Raw genomic sequence first — 23,399 nt, forward strand, 5'->3', positions numbered from 1 at the left:
ACATGAAGAGGGAAAATTGGTTTCATTTTCAAACCATACTGTTAAATTTTTAAAATAACGATAGCTTTACTTCTGCAGGCGGTTGCATCTCTGTATATATAAATCAGGGGGAAACAGCAAAGCTTTGTTGTTGTTGTTTATTGTATGGGGAAGCCAGGTTTCCATCGAGATCTTTACCTTCTGGAAGTTCAGAGAAAACATTCAGATTTCAAAAGGAGAAGAGAACGGGGAACAGGCTTATGCTACGTGGATCTTTGGAACCTGGGGGTGAGGCATGTGCTAATTCCAAGAGCTTTTTATATTAAATAACTCAAGCTCACTACGATATTTGCAGCCCCCCCCCCCCGCCCGTGCTCTGTGCAGAGAGAGGACTGAGCTGGATAATAACTCCCATTGGTGCGGGAGGAGGCTTCCCAGGCAATTCCCTTCATAGATGGGCAAGCAAACAGAGCGTCCTGCTTAGTAAGGCAACATGACTTGGGTGTTAGCTTTTCCTCCCAGACAAAGGCCCCTGGTGGCTGGCTGTCTTTGAAGCGGGCGAGGCAGGGCGCCCTCAGTGCTCAGGGCCAGCCTGCTTCTCCTTCTCGTCAGGACGGTCCAGCATCCTCAGCCTCTGCTCCAGCCTCTGCTTCCATTCTTCCCGGAGCCTGGGAGGGGACACAGCACACGAGGTCATCAGCACATTTGTCTCTAAAGCTGCTGTCCCTGCAGAGGGTTTCCTTTTATAGGAATAGAAAAATAGGTAGTTTCCCCCCAAAATCTAATTCTTCCCAAATTGATATTAGACTTAACACAATTCCTATCACTGTCCAAGTAGGGCGTTTCTGTCGCACTTGACAAGCTGGTTGCAAATTGTCTGGAAAGCCGTGTGCCTGTAGTCCCAGCTTCTCGGAGGCTGAGGCTGGAGGATCACTCTAACCTAGGAATTGGAGGCCAGCCTGGGCCATATAGCAAGACCCCATCTTAAAAGAAAGCCAACAAAACATCAACAAAAAACCCCAATAATAATTTCTATTGTCTTAATACTTACTATGAGTTAATACAAATTAAGTCTTAATTTATATTGTCTCAAAATCACTACCTGGTTAATACAAAGCTAGAATCATTATAGTGTGGCCTTGGCAAAGGAACAGGCTGGGGGGCTGGCACACATTAGAGTCCAGAAATAGACACTGATGTGGCTGATTGGTTTGTGGTAAGGGGCAGAGACAACTGAATGGAGCAAGAATAGAATTTAAAAAAAAAATGGGTGCTGCAACATTATTATACATCTATGTTTAAAAAAATGGACTTTGAATCTGCTGGGTGGGAATACATTTCCTGTACCCCCCAAAGCATGCGTTAAAATCCTAACCACCATGGTGATGGTGTTAAACTTTGCTTAATTATCAGCCTGGAAGAAAATGGGAAGAATCTGTAGGTGTAGCGGATTAGGTAATATATACTTAATCTAGGAAAAGCCAAATGCAGAAAAAAGAACAAAGAAAAACTAGATTCACCTTAATTTTTCACATCGTTTTCACTCTGACGAGTAACTCTACAATGAATGCAATACTTACGTTCTTTCCATATTCCAGTCTGTTTTCCTGAGAGAGATTCCCATGGGTGAAATATCATAACTTAGAAAGGATAAATATTATGAAGGCTCTAGGCACCAAATTGGCTCCAGGAAAACTTATTTAAGTCTCTGCTCAATTTTGGGCCCAGGAAAGAATGGAAGGAATCTGGAGTCAGCCTGTTGTTTGGTGGTGCCCGTGGCTGAAGCACCTTAGCAACCAAGGACTGGAAGTCGAAAAGTGGACACAAGAATGAGGGACACAGGGGAACATTCCAGGACCTCGGCCACCATCTTCCTCCTACGTTAACTTTAAATAAAAGTCAGTGACATTACAATAGGGCTTGCCTGCTTGAACAGAGGTGCAGAGCCTGGGACTGCTGCTCCCACAGTGGGAAGATGGCCTGAGAAACAACCTGTCGAGCTTCTAGGACCTTCTATTTGGATGTCCACCTATTAGTAATTTTTATAATTATATTTCTTCACTGTGGTTATGAACTCGTCATCCTGTATTTTAATTTCTAATCAGCTTCTCCAATCTGAAGAATATCCAGCTTTACAAACTCTAAAAGGTTCTATTAAAAAAAAATCCTCTTCCATCTACATTGACTTTTGTCGCCTGGGATCTTTTACTGCTAACCAGATGGACTTCTTAATACAAGGTGGATTCATTATTTCACAAAAGGAGCTTTGACTTTTACTTGGTCAGGTGGTCATGAAAACTCTTCACTCGGACGTGGTGGACAACTGACGGGCGGCTATTGGAGCACTCCTGCAGACGAATGTGGATCTGCCCCAAGTCAGATGCCAAGGCCAAACTTCTTGTGGGCTGCTCCCAGCCAGTGACGGAGCCCAGCTGAGCTCTGATTGCACGTCCATTCCTGAAGGAGCAGAACTTCTTTCACAGGCGACTTTGGCTCAAGGTCTCCCCAATAGTCTGGCCCAAGTTTATGAGGCCTGCATTGCTGTCCCCCAACCCTCCATCCTTCCCTTTGTCCTGCATGGAAGTCAGGCCTGCTTCAGAGTCTGAAGACTCTTGCTACCTTCTCAGCCTTCCTCCCAGTGGTGTGCTGGAGCTGGCTTTTAATACATAGTCTGTGAGGGCCAATTATTAATTATTAGATTTTTGAGTTGATTATTAAATACAGACATTATTAAAAATAAATTACAGAAACTTATAGTTAATTAAATTATATTAAAAGAAAAGATGATGACAGAATTCATGGCTTCCTAACTATTTATCAGGTTTCCCAGTGCTCTGTGCTCTGCGGGTTATTGAGGCCTGGGCATCTGTGTGGTAAAGGACTGTACCACAGGGTGCTATAGCCAAGTGTCACTTCTGAACTCATCGTCATGGATGGCACTGGTAACTTGACCAGTGGTAGGAACATTTGCACCACACAGATGTCCAACACTATTAAACACAGATTTAATTTACTTTTTTGTTCATTGCAGGACAACGATTTGGCCCTCTGGCCCAACTTAGACAGTTTTTGTAAATGAAGTTTTATTGGAGGATAGCCCTGTATGTGTGTGGACCTGTTTAGTTGACACGTGGTCATCATGGCTTTCTCACTACCATGGCAAAGCTGAGTCACTACAGCACAGACCGTGAGACTTATTAAACCAAAAATATGTATTCCCTGGTACTTTTGAAAAAGTATTTGCTGACCCCTGGTCTACATTTAAGAGAGCCATGGGGGAAATTTGAATCATGCCGACTAAAGTTAGAAGAGTGGCACGTCTATAGCTATCACGTTTGGAATACAAAACAATTGAGGAAATGCTCTTTCAGAATTAAAAAAAATTGAGTATGAGCAATGACGTGCACTTGGCGGATCTGGATAGCCATCGAACACTTCTTTGTTGTTGGGTTTTGTCAAATCATGCTTGCATTGCATGGTGGGCTATAGATACAAGAGGTTGCCAAAAACTCCCAAGAGCATGCTGGGAGAATCAGTGGGCTATGTAGAATTTCCGGTAAAGATCATACTGCATTTTCCTGTTATTTGCAAGTCGTGTGCTATAGGGCCTCGGTATTGGTGAGATTTATAGCAGACGTGTGCGTGGATTCACGTGTGCTTCTCCCCAGAGCCAGCTGCTAAGCAGGGATCAGCACACCCCGCTTCTTCCCATTTTTCTTCCATAGGTGCTTCCCCCAATAAATCGTACGCACATCTAATCTCGCCTTGGCCTCTGCTTCTTAGAGGACCTGAATCAACACATTTGGTCTGATGCATTTCTTCTAGGACGCGGCTTAGGAATCTGGGATTCATAACACATTTATCCACTTTTTATAGCAGCCCTGCCACTATTTATTGCCAAACAGTGAAGGATTCAGGTTCCCATCTTCCCAAATGACCTTTAAATCCTACTTTATGAATATTTAGACTGATTGCTGCTCCTTCTTGGTCAATATCTTTCATCGCTGTGTTGCTTCTGCTTAATTTTGGGTTCTCAGTAAACTGGTGAATATAAATGGAGCTTTTACTTTGCAATGGGGGCGGTCACCGTGAGGAAGATAATGCTTAAAAATTAGTGTATAGATTGAGATACGTGAGTGGAGTGAGAAAACAGGCACTAATGCTCACAAGGGGCATTTTTACCTTCAGCCTAGAAATGCCTCATTTTTCAAAGGGAGGCCGAATCTTATTTATTATTTGCTGTTCTGGATCCTTCCGAGTTGTGCAGGAGTTGTGGCTCCTATCTAGAAACACAGATTCTCCTTGATAAGTATGGGCCTTAACTAGAAGGCATGATGATGCTTGTGAAGGTCTTCGCCATAATTGTAATGTCCTTACTAGGCACCAGTAAGGATCAACTGGGCCATTATCGAACTTTTTCTGTCATTTACCAGGCATTGGACATCTGTGTTATTTGGGATCCTCTAAGAAGCAGATTTAGGAAAAACAAAGTGGGAGGAACAGAGTGGTTAGGAAGGGCCAGCAGCCTCCAGCACTGGTCTGACATCTGTGGAAGAGGGAAAGGGAACAGAAATGGTGGGGTAGGAAGAGCCCTGTGGCACAGCCCACTTCTGAGAAAGCTCGGGCTGGGTTGATGGAGAGTCTCTGAGCAAACCCTGCCCCTCGGAGGAGCCCTGTCATGCAGGACTTGTGTGGGAAGAGCACCTGACATGCTCAGTCGCTGGTTGGGGGCTGACCCAGGGGGCAGTGTGGCCTCAGCTCCGTCACCAATGACGGATGTGGGGAGGTGGCAGCTGGAGGATCAGCCAACTGTACTCCGCAAAGGAGCTCAGAGGGGGACCAGAACTGTGGCCGTAATATGCGAAGAAGAGAAATGAAAACAGCAATCCCTGCCCTCGAGGAATTTATAATTGAGGGATTCCTTGATCTCCTAGTTCAGATCCCATTACTCCAATCTTCTCTCCTGTGCTTTTGTTTACTATGAAATGTTGGATGGTGATTTTGCTCCTCCGCCTGCATTCCAGGAGGGACCGGGTCTTTATAGTTGTTTTCCATGGTGGGGAGAGTGGGGTCTGAGCTTGATTCTGTGGGTTTCTATGTCACTACCCAGGTCACAGGGCAGAGCTCAGTCAATCAACTCAGGCCCAAAAGCTTCCACATGCTCATCTGAGCAACTCCACATACCAACCACATTTTCTATTCTCGTTCTAGGTGACAAATCTACCTAAAAACGTCCTCCCTGCTTATCCTTTGTAGACTAATCCTTTTTTTTTTTTTGGTAGCAGGGATTGAACCCAAGGGCCTTTGACTGCTGAGCCACATCCTCAGCCCTTTTTTATTTTTTATTTAGAGATAGTCCTCAGCCCTTTTTTATTTTTTATTTAGAGACAGCATCTCACTGAGTTGCTTAGTGCCTAGCTAAGTTGCTGAGGCTGGCTTTGAACTCATGATCCACCTGTCTCAGCCTCCTGAGCTGCTGGGATTACAGGCATGTGCCACCGTGCCTGGCTTGTAGGCTAATTCTTGTGAAAAGTTTGAAGTGGCGGTCTGGTTTGGCCAGCACATGAAGAGCAGGGGATTTTGTGGTTGGCAGTGATGAGCATCCTGATGGATGGAGCTGATCACTAGGCTGCAGAGCAGAGGGTGGGAATGGGCTCAGGACGGGCCCGATGTGTCCCCTTCTCAATCTCACCAGGTCTGATCACTATCCCACACTGAGTTCTGCTAAATTCTGAAGACCTCCCTTCTCGCATGAAGACATCTCACTGAATGGCTGTGCAGTTTCTCAGTGATAGCTACAGGCCAGTCATGTAGCCTTACATGTTGTCGGATTTATCATCCAAACAGATGCTTTTAGAAATAAAAGGGAATGAAAGAAAAAGTTAGACCAGAGGGATGGCTGTGTAGCCGGCCCACCCCTGGCCCACCAGGGGGTCTGAGTGACCCACCAGTGCCTGACTATTCTCCCTCTGTCCCCAGGGGGTGGTTTGCAAACAGTTCCAACTTCTCCAGGGGAAGGACACATCCACGCTGTGTTGCTAGACTCGATGGAACTAAGGGAGGTGTTGGTTCCAGTTCTGGGGCCACCTCCTTCACCTTGGGACCCCACCCCCAGGGCCTCTGCCAGATACACCCATCACCAGGGGAGATGGATCTCCAGCTCTGGCTGCCACCTCTGGGTCGAGGAACCAGCAGGCACGTGCTAAGCTTTGGCACAAGATCTCGCCAGGTTAGCCGAGCAGAGGGAGAGGGACACAGACATCACTGCCTTTATCTGCTTTTCATAAGGGGCTGCTGGGAAATGTGGAGGCTTTTGTTTCCACCCTTCACGTCCAACATCTCTTGATCTTACAGTGGTTTTGCCTTTTGTAGATGGAAGGTAGAATTTTAAAAAAAGTGTGTGTGTGTGTGTGTGTGTGTGTGTGTGTGTGTGTGTGAGAGAGAGAGAGAGAGAGAGAGAGAGAGAGAGAGAAAGAGAGACAGAGGGGGGGAGGGAGAGAGCAGGCACTGACTGTCCTGGAGTTCAGGAGGCAGAGCCCGCAGGGCTGGGGAGGCGAGGCACTGGGGTGTGCCCTCCCTGGGCCAGCACACCCCAGGACCCGGTGGTTCTGTTAGGACAGTGCTCAAACCGTCTGCTCAGATCAGTGGGGATTTAAACAGACGTTCTGCCTTTCTGGTTTCAATTTCAAAGTATCTAGACTCTTCTGGGGCAGTCTGGTAAATGTGGGATATGTGTGTGTTTTTTTTGTTTGTTTGTTTTAGCAAAGTAGGTTTTCATTTGTTGGCTACCGGATTAAGAAGGCTTTAGGTTTTTCCCTCTTTTAAAAATTTTTACAGTTGATAAAAGCATAGCTCTGGAAAGTGAGCCCAAGAATGGAGCACAGAAAAGTCCTTTCCCCCGCTCTCACGACCCTCCTGTTCTGAGCTCTGCAGAAGGGACATCCACATCTTTAAACATTCATTTGGGGAGGTGATGATGAATGTTGCATGATGGGCACATGGTGAAGATTTATTTGTTCTTTGGTCATAGAAGGAAGAGAAAACTACTCCAGAATTTGGAAGTGGATGCTTTCTGGGGCCTACGGGAGCCTGGAGAAATAACACGTTTGTTCTACAGACCACTGGCCATTGGTTGCCTTTTAAACAAGTGACTTATTCTCCTAAATACACCATGGCATAGTGTCACTATGGAAACCTTGGGGAACATAGGAGAGTGCATCCTGCCATCTCTCCAACTAAAAATAACTTATAGTATCTAAGCATATTTTCTTCTAATCTTTGTCCTATATAAGCATATTATATATATATATATATATACACACACACACATACACATATATGTATATATGTATATATATCACTATCCTTAAAAAAATCAAATCATATCAGAGAATTTGCCTTTAATCCAGCACAACAGGGCTTCTGGAAAGGAAGTTACAGGACAGGGCTCAGTGAGGGGTCTGGCTCCCAGGGACTAGCGGTCCAGGACCAAGGGAGAGAGATGTCCTCACTTCCCTGGGTGCCCTAGCATGTGACCCTCCTAGGAAGGCCTGATTTTGCCTGACAGGCAACTAGCAACAAGGCTGGACTGGTGGGAAAGCTTGTCTCTGGGTATGGAAAGCTTAAAAACTGTTTTTAAAACTTGATGTTGAGGGCTGGGGATGTGGCTCAAGCGGTAGCACACTCATCTGGCATGCGTGCGGCCCAGGTTCGATCCTCAGCACCACATTCAAACAAAGATGTTGTGTCCGCCAAAAACTAAAAAATAAATATTAAAAAATTCCCTCTCTCTCTCTTAAAAACAAACAAACAAACAAACTTGATGTTGATAGCCAGGTATGATGGCATACTCCTCTAATCCTAGTGGCTTGGGAGGCTGAGGCAGGAGGATCGTGAGTTCAAGGCTAGCCTCAGCAATTCAGCGAGGCCTGAAACAACTCAGTGAGGCCTGAAACAACTCAGTGAGGCCCTGTCTCAAAAATCAAAAATAAGTAAATAAATTAAAAAGGGCTGGGATATGGCTCAGTGGTTAAGCACCCTGGGTTCAAACCCCAGTACCCCCACACCCCCCAACAAACGTTTAACCTGTCTGAATTGTGCATATTTTCAGCTCAGCCCACCTTGGACAGATGCTGTCCAGCAAGACATGCAACTACCATCCCACTGGTGAGTGGGCTCTTCCCACCTGGACAGAGCTGCTCCATGTCACCGCATACCTGAGGGCAGGTGGCTATATTAATACACACACACACACACACACACACACACACACGTTTCCCCACACCCGTGGAGAGGGTTCCCCGGTGGCCAGGCAGACTTCTTTGTCTAGAGCAAGAACTTCCACCTGCCCATGGGGAAGGGTCACGTACCTGTCCCCCGCTCCACAACCTTAACATCTTACCGTCCTGGATGTGGGGTCTTTTTATGAGACTGGCTTTGCACACACACATATATCTGTCAACATGCCCTGACATTTAGTGTGACCTTGCGTGCTGGGCACTGCCACAGTGCAGTGGTGAGGAGAGCTTTTTCCCTCAGTTCACGGAGATATACATGACAGGACTTCATTCTGTTTGCGTTTTCAAAAGGCTTATTCACTTCTATGAGCCACTGGCTCTCAGGGACACTCTGCCCTCCAAGGACCCTCTGATTCTGCTGACATGGAATGCTTCAGGGCCAGGCACCCAGTGAGCATGGTACAGAGCACAGACAGCCCTACCCAGTAAAGAATCTCCTGGCCCTAGGTGTCATAGTGCTGCAAACCCGGTGCCAACAGGACAGACACACCTGAGAAGTCCTGGTGTGGATACTGGCAAGAGAAGTGGTTGCATTAACCTTGGGTTTTAGTTTCTGGGTTATGTGATGTTTTGGCATCTGAAGAGGTTTGCTGGCTGGGGAGAGACTGACCCTCCCAGAACTGGCTTTCAAGATAGCAAAAGGCTCAGCCAGTCTCCAGACCAACTTTTCCCGAGGCCCCTTACTCAGCCCCACACAGCAGGCAGAATTTCCCCCGCCCTGGAGCCCCTGCAGCCGAGGACCAGCTAGAAACCACTGCTACAGCCCAAGTCCAGCAGAATCCTTCAAAGGAGTCCACTGTGCATTTCCCACCGGCCCCCTCCCACACCCAGGAGGCTCTGGCTTGGACCTTCCCACTAGTTACTGACTCTGCCACTTGACCCTAACCCGGACAGACACATTCTGGGACCTGTGAGCTTAAGGAACTTCTTCCTTGCAAGCCTGTTGTCACTTCCTCCTGACTGTGTCACACGCCTGGCCTCCTGCCATCCTGGGACAGCGGGTGATGAGCGAATGCAGTCCCCGCTCTTCACACCTGGTGGACTTCTGGGGAAACCTGTTGTAGAACAGCAATGGGGAGACGGGCCACGTACTTTCTCAGGGCGCTCCGTCCCTGGCGATGCTCCTCCAGTTCTCGGTAGCAAGTCTGTTTGCTAATTTCCTTTTCCCAGAAGCTCTTGAGCTCTCTGCAGGTTTCACAGCAGAAGACTTCCCGGCGCACGTATTGATTGTTCATCCCTGAAGCAGAAGCGCAAAGTCAACCCGGCCCTTTCAATAACGCCACTTTAATTTTGGATGAGTCTGAAGCCGACGGCTGCCAGTTACACTTTTTTTTTTTTTTTTTTTTGCCTCTACCAGTAGACACATCACACGCTCAGACTGTGAATCTATTTTCTCAGCTGCAAATGAGGATAATAACAGTTATATCGGAAAATGCTGGGATTTTTTTTTTTTTAAATGAGCAATGTCTGGTAACCCTGCCAGACGCCCTGATTCTATAAGGGCCCACCCCTTCCAGGGCCTTGGAGCAATGTTGCAATTCTGTGAACTATAGGAAAATTATAGTAATGTAAACGATCCTTTGAACACAGAAATTCAGATAAACTTTGTCCAGTGGGATGCAAGTGATTCACCTATGGATATCAATCAATATTTCATCCACTTGTAAATTCATTTGCATATTCCTGATTGCCTCTGTGTGTGTGTGTGTGTGTGTGTTGTAAAAAATTTCCTTTGAATATCAGTTGTGATATCTTACTAGTTTTCTCATTATATATAAGTAAAATAAAATCTTTGGCATGTATTCATTCTATACTTGGGTGAGAGTCATGATTTAAACTTTATTAAAATATCCTTCAATATTTATTTGGTTCTGTGTGTGTGTGTGTGTGTGTTTGTGTGTGTGTGTATGTACATGTGTATGAAATGAGTAGATAATCAAAAACTCTGGCCAGCAGTAGTGACTCAAGAGGCTGAGGCAAGAGGATAGCAAGTTCAAGGCCAGTCTCAGCAACTTAGCAAGACCCTAAGCAATTCAGCAAGACCCTGTCTCAAAATAAAAAATAAAAAAGGGCTGGGGATGTGGCTCAGTGGTAGAGCACCCCTGGGTTCAATCCCCAATTATAAAAGCAAAAACAAACAGAAAACCCGAACACAAAGTCGAACAAATAGTAGGCAGTCAGTAAATGTTATATTTTTTAAAAAATTATTTTTAGTTGTAGATGGACACAGTATCTTTATTTATTTATTTGTTTGTTTATTTATTTATTTTTGTGTGGTGCTGAGGATCAAACCCAGGTCTCATACCTACAAGGCAAGTGCTCTACCACTGAGCTACAGGCCCAGCCCAAAGGCTGTATTTTTTCCATTCTTCCTCACACGATGACAATGACCCCTACCATTTATTGAGTATTTACAAGTATGTTTGTTTATGTGTGACAGGCATCTTACATACACTGTTCCTTTGATCCTCACTGCCACCTGTTGAAATGGAGGATTCGCCACTCATCGTTCAGATGAGGAAACTGAGAGAGACTTGCCTGTGACCTCATCACTGAAAATGGATGTGCTGGGTGGACTTCGCACCTAGGTCTGCTCATCTACGTGGAGGATGCTCTTTGCCCTTTTGATCCTCAGCACAAGGAATGGCTACTGCTTTTGCAAATGGCTACGTCCTCAGCAAACTTGCTGAGCATCTCACGAGAATGCACGTGTTACCTACTTCAAGGTATTCACTTGGTACCTGAAAGTTGCCAGTTTTCTGCATCTTAGTGGCTTAGCTGGTCAGAGCTGCCCAGGAGCACATGGATGGGTATGGGACCTGGGACTGCCTGGGTGAGGATGAGGGAAAGAGACCAGGGGAGCCAGAGAGTGCACTTCCCAGGTGCCCATCACCGGGGCTGCTCTCTGGGTAATTCCCACTTGTAACACAGCCATTCTCCATTTCCCCCACTTTTCCCCCATTCCCCGCATTTTTTGCTTTCTTTTTTAAAAAAATAGACATTCAATCTTTCAGACGTTTTTCCTAATTGGTGCATTATAATTATACATGGCAATGCAATTCATTATGCCGTATTTGTATTGCACATATCACAATTTGATCTTTTTAAAATTTTATTTAAAAGGTAAAAACCATTTCTTTTTTTTTTTTTTTTTTTGGTACTGGGGATTGAACCCAGGGATGCTTAACTACTAAGCCACATCCCAAGCCCTTTTTTACATTTTTAATTTAGAGATAGGGGCTTGCTAAGTTGTTTAGGTCCACTCTAAATTGCCTAGGCTGACTTTGAACTTTCGGTCCTCTGGCCTCAGCCTCCTGAGGGATTACAGCTGTGTGCCTCCACCCCCGCCCCCAAACTATTTTTAATTGACCAGTAAAATTGTATGTTCTTACCACGTACAACATGATATTTTGAAGTATATCTACCTTGTGGGATGGCAAACACAAATGGAATAATGTCTCACTTTGCACGAGAAGAAGCTGATTTTCAGAGGCAATTAATGCCTCTGCCGAGGTCACACAGCTCGAGAGTGGGGCACTGGTCAGAAGGCAGAGCCAGCGCTCCCCCCAGCATACGGAGATGTCCCTGGACAGAGGAGGCTTGCTCTGCTGCCCTCTCTCAAGCGCTCAGAGGTCTTTCCAGGGACTGACGGACGCAGAGGTGTTTGTGACTTAGTGAGGTCGAGTTTCTTGGAGAAGCTTATTTCAATATATTCTGTGTTAAATGCCTTGAAGCATTTGATAGGGCTTCAGTATTCTTAACCAACTTCAAGGATCCCTTTCTAAATTATTATTTTCAAAAAAGACTGGCCTGAAATGGTAATGGCCCCTTTGGAGGCATCTCAGTGACTGAGGGGAGGTCAGAGAGGGGACGGGAAGCAGAAGAGCCCAATTCCAGGGCCTTGTGTGTCTTTCAAGGCAGGGGCCGTGCCTGGAACCTCTCTGAACTCCAGCGGTCTCCAGCCTGACCAAGACATCCTCCTGTCCTCCAGGGGCCACATCTATCACTTGTCTTCTTTCCTAGGCTAAAGGATTCGGTGCAAAGAACTCTAATAAATTCCTCGTTACTGGACATCAGAAGGAAAGCTGTTAGTGAAAATAAATCAGATTTCATGTTTTCACAGAACTGGGGTGTTCATTGCTTGCCCTTCTGCAGCAGCTAGATTTCCTTGTGCGTTCGGCTGGAGCTCCAGGAGGAACTAATCTCCTCATTTTATGGCGTTTCAAATGACAGAAAAGAAAATAGTGCTTGCTTTGAACCGAGAGGAGATTGTTAGATGCACAACTTGCCCTTTAAGTAGGCAAAAATAACACCCCTCTCGTGCATGATGAAAATGCTCCTAAAAATCTCAAGTTCAGATTAAGTATCTGGCATTCCCAGAAAAGATGGTTTGGCCCAATAAGTCCTCCTGGAAATGTTTTCCTTTTCTCAGTATTTAACATTTTAGACTGAAGAGCGTCATGGAGAAGGATGAGAGGCCCGGGCAGGAGCGCAGGCCACAAGTGCATGTGACTGTGTGGTCAGGTTTGCTCTGTTGGCGGGAAGGTGGGGTTGGGCGAATGGAGAGGATCTATCCCAGCAGGCCCTGCAGGTGCAGCATCATGAGCCGAGGCAGAGTGCTGTCCACACAAACCCAGGGAGTAAATGGGATCGGAATGAACCCAAAGGAGGCCCGGCTGAGGGCTCTGTGGGATGGGCAGTGTGCTGGGCTGTTTCTGGTTCTCTTTTGGGCAATAGGCACCTGGGGAAGGGACATGGGGTTGTGTTTCCTGAGGAGCTGGGTGCAGTGGCTGTGACCTTGGAAGGACATAGGGAGGAGTGCTGAACTCACATGCCCTCAGGGGCCCGGCCAACCAAGCCCCTGGGCCTGGGCCACAGGGGGTCTCAGTGCACTGTGGTTTTCACAGGAGCCTGACGTGGTGCCGGCTGAGGGCTGCCTGCCTGCATCTCTTCGGGGTGCATTCTTTAACTTCAGCTTTGACCTTGAGACTTTCTGGAAACCTCCTCCCTCTGCCCTCCCTGCGGGGATCCCTGAACTACTCTGCTTTGCTTTGCAGCCTTCCTACCTCATTCCAGCAGCTTCTTTCCTCCTCTGCACCTGAGCAGACTGAGAAAGTCCCAAGGACTTGGCCAGACCCACTGTTGGAAGTGGAACTCTTCCCTCCCCCTAACCCCGTCACCTGGCCTGTGGGGGACATGCAGGCACAGCTGTCCTCCCTGCCCTCCTGCCCCACTCCCAGACCTGCAGGCTGCACCCTGGCAGCCAGATTGGTGAGGCAGCTGAGGAGGAGGGCGGTGGACTTTGTCACTTCTGTGGCATTGAGTAACAAGCCCTTTGCTCACTCTGGGCCTCAGTTTTATTATCTATGAAATGGAGATTAAGAGCGATAACCTGGAGGAAAGTGGCTCAGACATGACCTGCCCAAAGGCTGCGTGCTTGTCCCCGGGGAGCTGAGGGTCTGTGGCCTGGCCCCTGGCAAGCACTGACAATGCAGACTTGGACCACCACCTAATGTCCTCTCCTTGTCTTCAGTTTACACGCCATGTCAAACGCTTCGCTTCTGACTGACTCAGCCCATATTGAAGGTTTATTTATCTCTGTTGCTGGGCTGTCAGAATTAGAGAGCCTGAGGTCATGGGTCTAAGAGCTTTCCCAAATTGTCCAAGGTCCAGCGCTGGATAGCAGACAGAGACGCCTTTAGCCAAGCTCTTGGTGGTGAGACTCGCCCTGGAACCACTCAGGATGTTGTATTCCTGGGCTCTTCGTGGTGAGGCCCCGTGGTCACAGTCACTGAGGGATGCTGAACATTGAAGAAGTGACTGTATTGCTAAAATTGATAGTTGCCACTTTGTTAATGACCGGGCTCAATCCCTCCGGTGATATTACAGCCCAGTTGCTGGTTTTGGTGGAAACTACTGGGAAACTTGAACTTCAACCTTCAGGATTACGACAATGTGATTCAGGCACACTGTGCTTTTCTCCCTCCCCTTTACATCTGTTGCTTGCCTTTATGAGCAGCATGGTGGTAGCTGCTATCTGCTGCTTTGGACCCTCAAGAAACAGAATTGATGGGAATTTTAGGAAAATATCAAAATCAGGTAGGAAAGAGGAATAAAGGGCATCCAGCTTTTCTGGGGGTATTGATGGAAAATCTGAGCTCTGACAATTGCTTTCTCTGTACCAGAGCCTGATCCAGGCAGAGAAAAGCAACTCCGCACCGCAGGTCCCCGGTGCTGCCCCTCTGGGGGCTCACGTGAGCGCTAAAAGGCACTGCTTTCTCCAGTTGCGCTCTCTGTGGGATCAAGAAAGAGGGACAGCTGCTGTGAGCTCCTGTGGGATGGATCGGTCGTGTTTTTGTAATCACAGAAATGAGAAATTCTAAAGAACGGAGGCTTGTCAGCCGGTGGGGAATCTGAACCCTCCTGAGCCACTGTCAAAGAATTGCAAGATTAAGCTCCTATTTTTTTTTTTTTTAACATGAGGATCGTCTCAAACTCAGGTGTCTCCATTCTGTTCTGTGCGATAGATTTTTTTAATATACCCAGCTTCAGATCTTTACACTCACCCCTCCTAAGTTTCAGTTTGCGACTTTCGGATCCTGCGGTGTCTGTGGACGGGAGGGAAGAATTCCTCGGGTGAACGCTTGGATCTTTTTCTTTCCCTCCAATCCTGAGAGTGCCTAAGAATAGAGAATCTGTCTTTTGCCCGACACCCAGATAGCGGTGTTGTTCTCTGTCCCCAATAGCTTCAAAATCAAGAGCAGCACATTTGATTGTAGCCGTCAGAAGTTCACATCCGTGAGGTATTCTGTTTATTTTCATAATAAACACTTAGGGGTACTGCCTGCTTTCCCAGACTCACTCAAATGTGTCGGGTTTGCTGCGTTTGTTTTGTTTCTCCAATTTTTATAAACTCTTGGGTAAAGAGAATGCTTTCCCTTAAGATGGACAGAAGGATAAATGCATTGGTATCGGCCACTGAAATGCAGCCTTGGAGCAATGACAGGGAGCGGAGGGGAGTCAGGGGAAGGAGCAGGCCTGTCCCGCCAGGGCTTCAGGTACAACCTGCCTCCACTCTGTTACCTACCGGCTGGCGGGCTGCAGGGTTACTTTTATGCTCTTTGTTGAATACTTAGGGGAAAACCTCCCTTCTTCAAAGTGCTTTCCATCTCACCTTCCCATCTCACGACTCTATTCTTATCCTCCTTTTACAGGGAGAGTGGAGAGGCATGTCATCGCTCAATGTCACCTGTCGACTGTGATGGACTGGGATTCAAACCTGCTCAAGTGCAAATCTGGCCAGCCAGAGAGACAGAGGGCAGCTCCTGGGAATTGCTGGGTAATACAAGAAACAGGTGCTCTCGTTAAATCTGCTCTGATTGAAAATCTAAGCTCCAAGAGCTGCTCTCTCTGTATCTGCACCCGAAATTCCAAGGTCAGGTTACCAATTCTTTATCAGGGCAGAACTGGATTAAGGGTTGTTTTTTTTTTTTTCTCTCCAAGAGTATTTTGTGTTATTGCATTAAAACAAATGTCTTTTCTCCTCTTCAGTACTTTCTGCCCAAGGTACTCACAGGTACCAGTTTTATGGGAACCAGTTTTATAAGAATCGAATAAACAAACCTAGGGTCCTAACGCTAGCTCCTCCCCATCATGCACAAAGGCTGGAGATTCTGCCTCTGTAGGTGCCAGGGGCTCCCTGGTCCTCCATTTCCTCTTGGTGCACTTTTCCTCACATGGAGGCAATATGTTTAGGTCAGAAGTTGCTGGGTACAGTTGCCAAGAGGCTACAGTTGACGGTGGTGTTAAGACCACACACAGGGTTTCTCTTCCCATCCCACCTCCCGGTTCCAGGCTCCGGGGAATAAATCTCTCCCTCTTCTTTCTTCCTTCATCTGTACCCATGGAAGGTGAGGCGTGACGTGGAAGTGCCTCTCAGTTTAGCAACTTGCAAGAACACTTTTCTTTTCTCCTCCCCTCCAACTTTAGCCAGGCGATTTGCACTTAAGTCTTGATTCCCACTCTACAGTTTTCCAATTAATATAATTAGTATCCTTCAAAGCCATCTCAGATTTGGCTGACAGTGTATTAGGTCTTATGAAGAGGCTCAGGGGAAATAAAATGACCTGGGGCAATGTGAGTTTTGGGTAGCAGGAATTTTTAGCTAAAAGAAGACTTATAGGGGAAAAAATGCTTATACTGAACGTGTCCATAATAATTCAGTTCCTTGTTTTCCCTGGGATTCACCTGAATACTGGGGCGTGTCATGTTTGGGTCTGGAATGTCCACCAAAGTCTCAGAATGATATAGGCGAATTCAGCCATGTTCAGAGGTGGGGCTTTGGGAGGTGATTGGTCACCAGGGCTCTGACCTCATCATTGAATCCATCCATTGATGGATTTATAGCTGAATGAACTCTTGGGAGGTGGTGGGAACTGTAGGATGTGGGACCTAACGGATCCTTGGGGACATGCCCTTGGGGACTATATCTTGACCCGGGCCCTTCCTCTCTCTTTCTCTCTCTCTTTCTCTCTCTGCAGAGTGCCAGGGTGTGAGCAGATTTCTCCTCCAGATCATTCCTCCCTGATGTGGCACCTCACCGCAGGCCACAGCAACAGAGCCCTCTGACCATGGACAGACCCCTCTGAAACCGTGAGCCAAAACCAATCTTTCCTTTTCAAGCATTTTGTCACAGGGACAAAAAGCTGTCTATCACAGGAGACACTGGTCATGAAGGAGGGACACCAACGACTTTTAGGGATGTCACTATGACTTTGGGGCTTTATGACCTTGAGGAAAAATTACTGAACCTTTCTGAAGCTTAATTTTTTTATGTGAAAAGTGCATTGTCCTGAGAATTAAATGAGCTAATGTAGCAAGCAAAGGCTTCACACAATATCTGGCCCATCACCGTCATCTGTGATCCTATTAGCCACCTGCATTGAGTAAAATTCCAAATATTGTCTCATTTAATTTTTCAATACACTGTGATAGGCTTTATTATTCCTGTATTTGGGGACAAAAAGGAACTCTGGGAAGTAAGTGACGTTCCCCTTGTCCCAGGAATCTTGCCCAGGCCTGCTCCGTTCTCAGTCCCCAGTCTGCCTGGACATGGGGTGTTGACATCACTCCGAAGTGACTCACAGTGAAGGACAGATCAAGCTCTGCAATTGCTAATTTGATCCTAAAAATCATCTCATTTAATGATATCGGTAGCTCGGGGAAGTGGGTCGTATGATCCCCCAGCTAGCAGACAAAAATCCAGGCATAGAAAGTTTAACTGCTTGTCTAAATCATGGAACCAGTCAATGCCGGCAGCGTCTGAACCTGTGCTGTCCGATACCCAAGTTCCTGCCACCACCTCCCACGGTTTGAGCCACTTTCCTCATTCATTTAGGGGAAAGTTCACCAACCCCTGGAAAAACAAGGACCCATGAGCGTCTGTCATCACAGATTCTAATTACCCCAGGATGCTCTGTGAGAGGACTGCTGGGACCCATCCAGGTCTCGAGAGTCTCTGCTCAGCAGAGATATGGGTGCCATGACAGGAGGAGGGCGGGGAAGATCGCCAACATCAGAACAGTTGGTTGTTCGGGTCAGAAACGGAATTTCAAAATGTTACAAGGATCCACATGAATGAATTGGATGAGACTGGAATGTGGACATTGGCAGGACTGTACCAATGCTTGATTTCTTCAGGTTGACCACTGTGCTGTGATTTTACCAGAGGTGACTGTGTTTGGGGTTTTACCAGAGAGTGACATACTGGAGTGTTTAGAGGGGAGTGAGGGGTCATGATGTGTCCCCTCGTTCTCAAACAGCTCAGAAAGAACACGGAGGTGGAGAAAGCAGATGATAAAGCCGACAGGGGAAGACAGGGGCACTGGGGCTTGTGGTAAATGGGAGTTCCTTGAATTATTCTTGTAACTGTCATCTTTATTATTTCCAAGTAAATGTTAAAACAATAAAAAATTACTTTTATTTCCTTACAAGAGAACAAAAAATCCTGCTATTTTCCTTTTCTTCCCCACTTGCTGTCCAACCTCATAGGCAGAAGCCACTTTCTGTAACGGTGGATATACTCTACCTTTTAAAACCCTTGGTACTGAGCAGTTTATTTTGCTAAGAAGAATGAAAGGCTTAAGAAATGGGTGAAGGGCATTGCCAAAGGACAGGGGAGAAAGCTTGAAAGAGTTCCCAAGAACCAAAACTGGAGCAGCAACACGAGTTACATGGTATTAGTTACAATCCAAAACATGAATCCAAATTGATCTAAATGACTGTGATCAACAAATGAAAGAAAAAGAACTATTGATTTCCTAATTCCAATGAGAAACTGTAGAAGGAATTCTGCAGGCAGAATTCACCAATGAAAGGCAAACTCAGTGCATGAAGCACGACCTTTGCAGAGCCACGGAACCACGCCTCTGGAAGTTCACTGATGCCTGGGCAGTGTTCACCTGCAACTGGACCACCGTCTACACCCGCCCCTTCTCCCCTCCCCTGGAGACAGGGATGACTTGGATTCCAGAGCAGGAACGAATCCCACCTTAACCAGGAGGTCAGGGGTCACGTCACTGGTAATAAGTATCATCCACATCACAGCTCAAATTCTGGTACATTCTATGAAATTCCTGATCACCCCTTATTAAAGGGTCAAGGTTGGGGCTGGGGTGTAGCTCAGTGGTAGAGGGCTTACCTAGCAGACATGAGGGCCTGGGCTCCAGCCCAGCACAGAATAGAATAGAATAGAATAGAATAGAATAGAATAGAATAGAATAGAATAGACCAGGTCATGAAAGATAAGGAGGCACCCCAGACCTGTCACAGATGGAGAAGAGGAAGCAGACATGACCCTCCCTAGCCCCACACACTGCAGGTAAGTGCAGCCTGGTATTCTGGACCGAACCCTAGAACAGTTTAAAGTGCATTCGTGGGAGAAGTGGGGAATCTGAATAAGGTCCACAGTGAACTTTGTCACTTGCACCAGTCTTCCATTCATGTTTTGACAAATGTTCTGTGGCTCTGCCTGCTATGAACATTGGAGGAATCTGGGTGATAGATAGGTGGGCACACTCTGTGCTGTCTTTATAACTTTCCCTGAATGTGAAATTATTTCAAAATAAAAAGTATATTTAAAAAAATGCTCTAAGAAGCACATGCATCTTCCTGACATCACGGACAGCCCGGTGTGAGTTATGGGCTGTTCTCTAGCTGAGGAATGTCTTCAATGCACACAGAGATACCGTGTCCCAAAGCCAGTGGCCCTGTGCAGTCTGGCCCTACCTGTCGTGAAAAAGAGGCCTGGACTGGGAGTTAGGAGACTTCTACGTCCATCTGGCCGAGTTTCGTGAATGTCCATCTTCCTCATGTGTCAAATGGAACCATCCTTTCACAATACAATGCAGTTGTTTAATCAGCTTTCAATTGAAAAAGCTGCTCTGGGGAATGTTTAGCACCCAACAGAATTCATGCTTAATCAAATCTTGAGTGTGTGTGTGTGTGTGTGTGTGTGTGTGTGTGTGTGTGTTTATATATATTTATACATTGATTATCCACATATCAAAGGCCACAAACTCAGAAGCTTAAGGGTTCTATGGCAAATTCTAGAATGTGTGGCTCTCTCCAAAGGAGACATGGCCACTCAGCGGGGTTTGGTCCCAGTGTTACCTGATATTCGAGTTTTTCAAAAGAAGATAAAAATCCTGATTCTATTTTCCCAAAAAGTGTAATCTCCTTATTTTAAAATGTTGTTAATGAATTCAAGATATTCCAGAGCATTGTGCTGAACACCAGTCAGAACCCTGGCCTGGCGGGGCTTTGTGTGTTCAAGACAAAGATGCCTCTGGGTTTGTCATGGGAGCAGGGAGCTCCTGCCCGGGGCTGAGCTGGACCAGGAGCCAGGGCGGGCTCTCTGTGGCTTCCGCCCCTAGTCTTGTCCCTCAACTAGACTCTCCACTGCCCTGGGGCGAGGACCTGGCTTAACCCACAGCCTTTCCTCAGTCTGTCTGTTGAGCCAGGAATTTGTCCTTCCCCATGCTGACACCCCTCACCCCTCAGTTCAACTTCTCCAAAGAATCATTTCACCACAACATTTTATATCCTTTGACGCTTCTTAAAAGGGAAGTAGGCCGCTAATTCCAAGTTTGGCTGAAATATTGCTTCTCCTCTCCCTGGCTTCGGTCTGCCAGCCTCATGGTTATGGCTGTTCCTAATCAAGGCCATCTTTTTAAAAAATCTGAATAGAAAATGGACTTTTATCTCTGAAAGAGTGGGTGCAGGCCAGGTTATGACCCCACCTCACTGGATTCCAGAAGCTTTAGTTTTACTTTTAGTAAGGGAGGACCTGGAACACAGTCTCAGTCGCCCTTCTGAGAGTGGCATGCAGGCAGAGGCCCCCAGTCCCATCCGCAGTTGGATTAGCTGAAGGACACACAGCGAGACCCTCAGACACCCTAGAGGCTGCAGAGGCAGATCCAGGAGGCTGCAGGGGGCGGAGCAAACGCCAGCTGCCCAGAGCCGCGCCCCGCCCTTGGGCGAGGTGATTGACAAGGGTCAAGAGCTGGAGACTAGAGCTGGAGACAGACAAGCAGCTTTTGTTTTTTAGGGTAGCCCCCTCCCCTTTTTTTCTTTGTGTCGTGATGGTCCACGAACCTGAGGATGCTACGAATATCATTGCATGCCATAATTTATTCCATCTTTCTTGTAAAAATAAAATCTCCAGAATTAAAACAAAAAATCTCCAGAATAATTTGGTTAAAGGATTAGAAAGTTTCACAATATTAGCAAAGATGCTCCTTCAAGATTGTATTTTAAAAGAGGTAAATATGCTCATAGTAAAATCTTTAAAAAAAAACACTGAAGTATACAAAACGAAAATTAAAAAAAAAATGTTCTCTTTACATTGCTGCCAGCAGGACTTCCCAATAATATCCACTGGGAATGACGACGTCTTGTTAATATGTCCATTTTAATGAAAGCATATGAGTGCATACCTATGTGTATATATGAATATATGTATTCTATGTTTTGGAAGCAGGCCTGAACTATGTGTTCTGTTCTGAATTTTGCTTTGTTCACTTAAAGTATTTTCTTAGGAGCACACGTCGTTTTTCGTGGCTGCGTTATCATCTACTTACAGATATGCCCTGCTTTATTTAATCGTTCCCATAACAATGGGCATCTAACTCCTGTTGTGGTCTCTTAGACACCTTCACAGGGAATCATGTTTTGTTCACATGCTCAAGTCTGAAGCATCACCTTCTAGATGGATAATTGCAGGGCAGAGTCATGAACTGTTTTCTTCACAGTTCCGCAGGGCCCTCTGCAGGCATGCACGTGCAGTTATGTGGGTGCTAAAGTCGATCGTGGACTTGGAGGGACCCCTTTTACAGAGGCACTTTCAGTTTCTTCCAAGGCCGAAAAGACCAGTGCATGGATCTTCCTCTTAGTGGAAAGACACAGCACAGAGGAAGGTCATGTGCTAAGGAGGGTGAACCTGAACCTGTCACTCAAGTCAGACCCTGGACAGCTGCTGCTGCTTGAAGCGTATTTGTCAAATTAATAAATAAATGAATCACATCACGACGGTGCTTATAGAGAGGCCATCAAGATGTGCCTCAATGCCATGATGCTTCAACCATGAAAACCCTTCATCACTTGAACAAATACATTTCACCTTTAACCAGTTTAATTGCATTCTTATGCTAGCAGGAAAGACATGCAGTTTGAGGTATGTAAAAAGAAATGTTCAAAGTTCTGACGGCGGAGAGGTATTCCACCTGGCTAAACTATTTCTATTTCTCCTATTTTCTTTGAATGGTATTTGGTGGATAGTTACCATATTATTAATAATGTACGGCTTTTTCTTAAGTACAAGTTTAAATGCTTTTTATTTTATTCAGTTTGCTTGGAATTTTTCTTTTTTTGTAGATTTTGGAAGCTACTTTGCTTTAGTCTCCCTGTGAATTGAGGCTCATCCGGGTCCCTCTGGCTCTGACAGTCAGGAAATCACTAAATTCTAGGGAAGCATCGGTACCTTCTAAATTACAGGGGCTTTGAGTTTCACTTTCTTCCCATCCAGATGAGGATGTCTGGTTGTCTTGTATATATGTGAAAGGTAAATATCAATAATTAGATATGCCTTTAGCCATCAGGACTGCAGGGGATAAAAGAGTCAATTTCTTTGCATCCCCTACAGCGAAAGTATTTTTTTCTAGATTCTATCTCTTGGGATAATTAGTCCTATTTGCAGTAGATCATTACCAATTTGGAAAAGTCTTTATTCCAATGGCGATTTACTTGACTGATTAACTTACGCTTGAAGACTACTAGAATTCACTCTTAAATAAATTTTAAATGACTATCCACTTAGCCAAATAACATTTATTGAAACTTGACTTTGTGAGGCTCCGGCATTTTAATCTGTGTAACAAGGGACTGCAGAATCACCAGTTGTACAAACCAAAACAAAAGCAAATTCTGCCATTTAATTTCCAACGTCTCAGGCTACTCAGTTGATAGGGACCCCAAGTTAAAGATTAATCCTCCTGATCACCAGCTTCCTGGCTTATAATGGGGTCCAGCACCTCTAATGCATGTTTCTTGGGACTCATCAATCAGCACGGTGTATTCCTTATTTTGATTAATCTCAGAACCTTCTCACTGAGATGGACCCTGATTTCTGACTCTTTCACATTCTTCAACTTGAAATTCAGCATCACTGACATTTACAAAAAGATAAAAACAATCAAAGATGGAAAAAAATCTTTTGGTTCATTTAAGTCACTCCCAATTGGTTCCAGGATAGGAGAAAAGTGAGTTCCAGGGGCCACCAAAGGCCACATGTATAAGGGGCCGTGTCCATTTCAATTTCTAACCCCAAACATGAGATGTTTTCACACCTGACAACACACAAGCTCAACACACCGTACCTCAAAGACGAATTTGCAGGTGACTGATCTCCTGCTAGGTGCGGAGGAGGGCAAGTGTCCCAGCTCTGGTTTGAGAAGGCCACAGACGCAGTCCTGAAGTCTCGTGCTGTGGCTCTTTATATAGAGACTGGAAGGGGTTACAGAAATCCTTCAGCCCTTCAAGGTCATTTGAGCCAAATTAGTAGCAGAA

At 46.0% G+C, this 23,399-nt stretch overlaps 1 protein-coding gene and 1 long non-coding RNA gene across 3 annotated transcripts; one reads left to right on the top strand and one right to left on the bottom strand.

The window, feature by feature from the left end:
- Nucleotides 1-141: 141 nt before the first annotated feature.
- Fam240b (family with sequence similarity 240 member B) lies at nucleotides 142-23,399 on the bottom strand. The gene is made up of 3 exons (XM_078030697.1): nucleotides 23,210-23,399; nucleotides 9,369-9,513; nucleotides 142-647 (listed from the first exon to the last, which is right to left on the bottom strand). Exons 2-3 carry the CDS (start codon nucleotides 9,509-9,511, stop codon nucleotides 554-556), a joined length of 237 nt encoding a protein of 78 aa, XP_077886823.1. The 5' UTR covers nucleotides 9,512-9,513; nucleotides 23,210-23,399; the 3' UTR covers nucleotides 142-553.
- Nucleotides 14,284-18,804, top strand: LOC144370005 (uncharacterized). 2 transcript variants are annotated; one of them, XR_013429909.1, is made up of 3 exons: nucleotides 14,284-14,375; nucleotides 15,491-15,615; nucleotides 16,817-18,804. It is a non-coding gene; the product is annotated as an uncharacterized LOC144370005 (long non-coding RNA). The 2 variants fall into 2 exon arrangements; XR_013429908.1 differs by lacking the exon at nucleotides 14,284-14,375 and adding an exon at nucleotides 15,211-15,334 and having other exon boundaries at nucleotides 16,817-18,803.

The sequence above is a fragment of the Ictidomys tridecemlineatus genome, chromosome 13 (assembly GCF_052094955.1).
Source record: "Ictidomys tridecemlineatus isolate mIctTri1 chromosome 13, mIctTri1.hap1, whole genome shotgun sequence".
In the NCBI taxonomy this organism is placed as follows: domain Eukaryota; kingdom Metazoa; phylum Chordata; class Mammalia; order Rodentia; family Sciuridae; genus Ictidomys; species Ictidomys tridecemlineatus.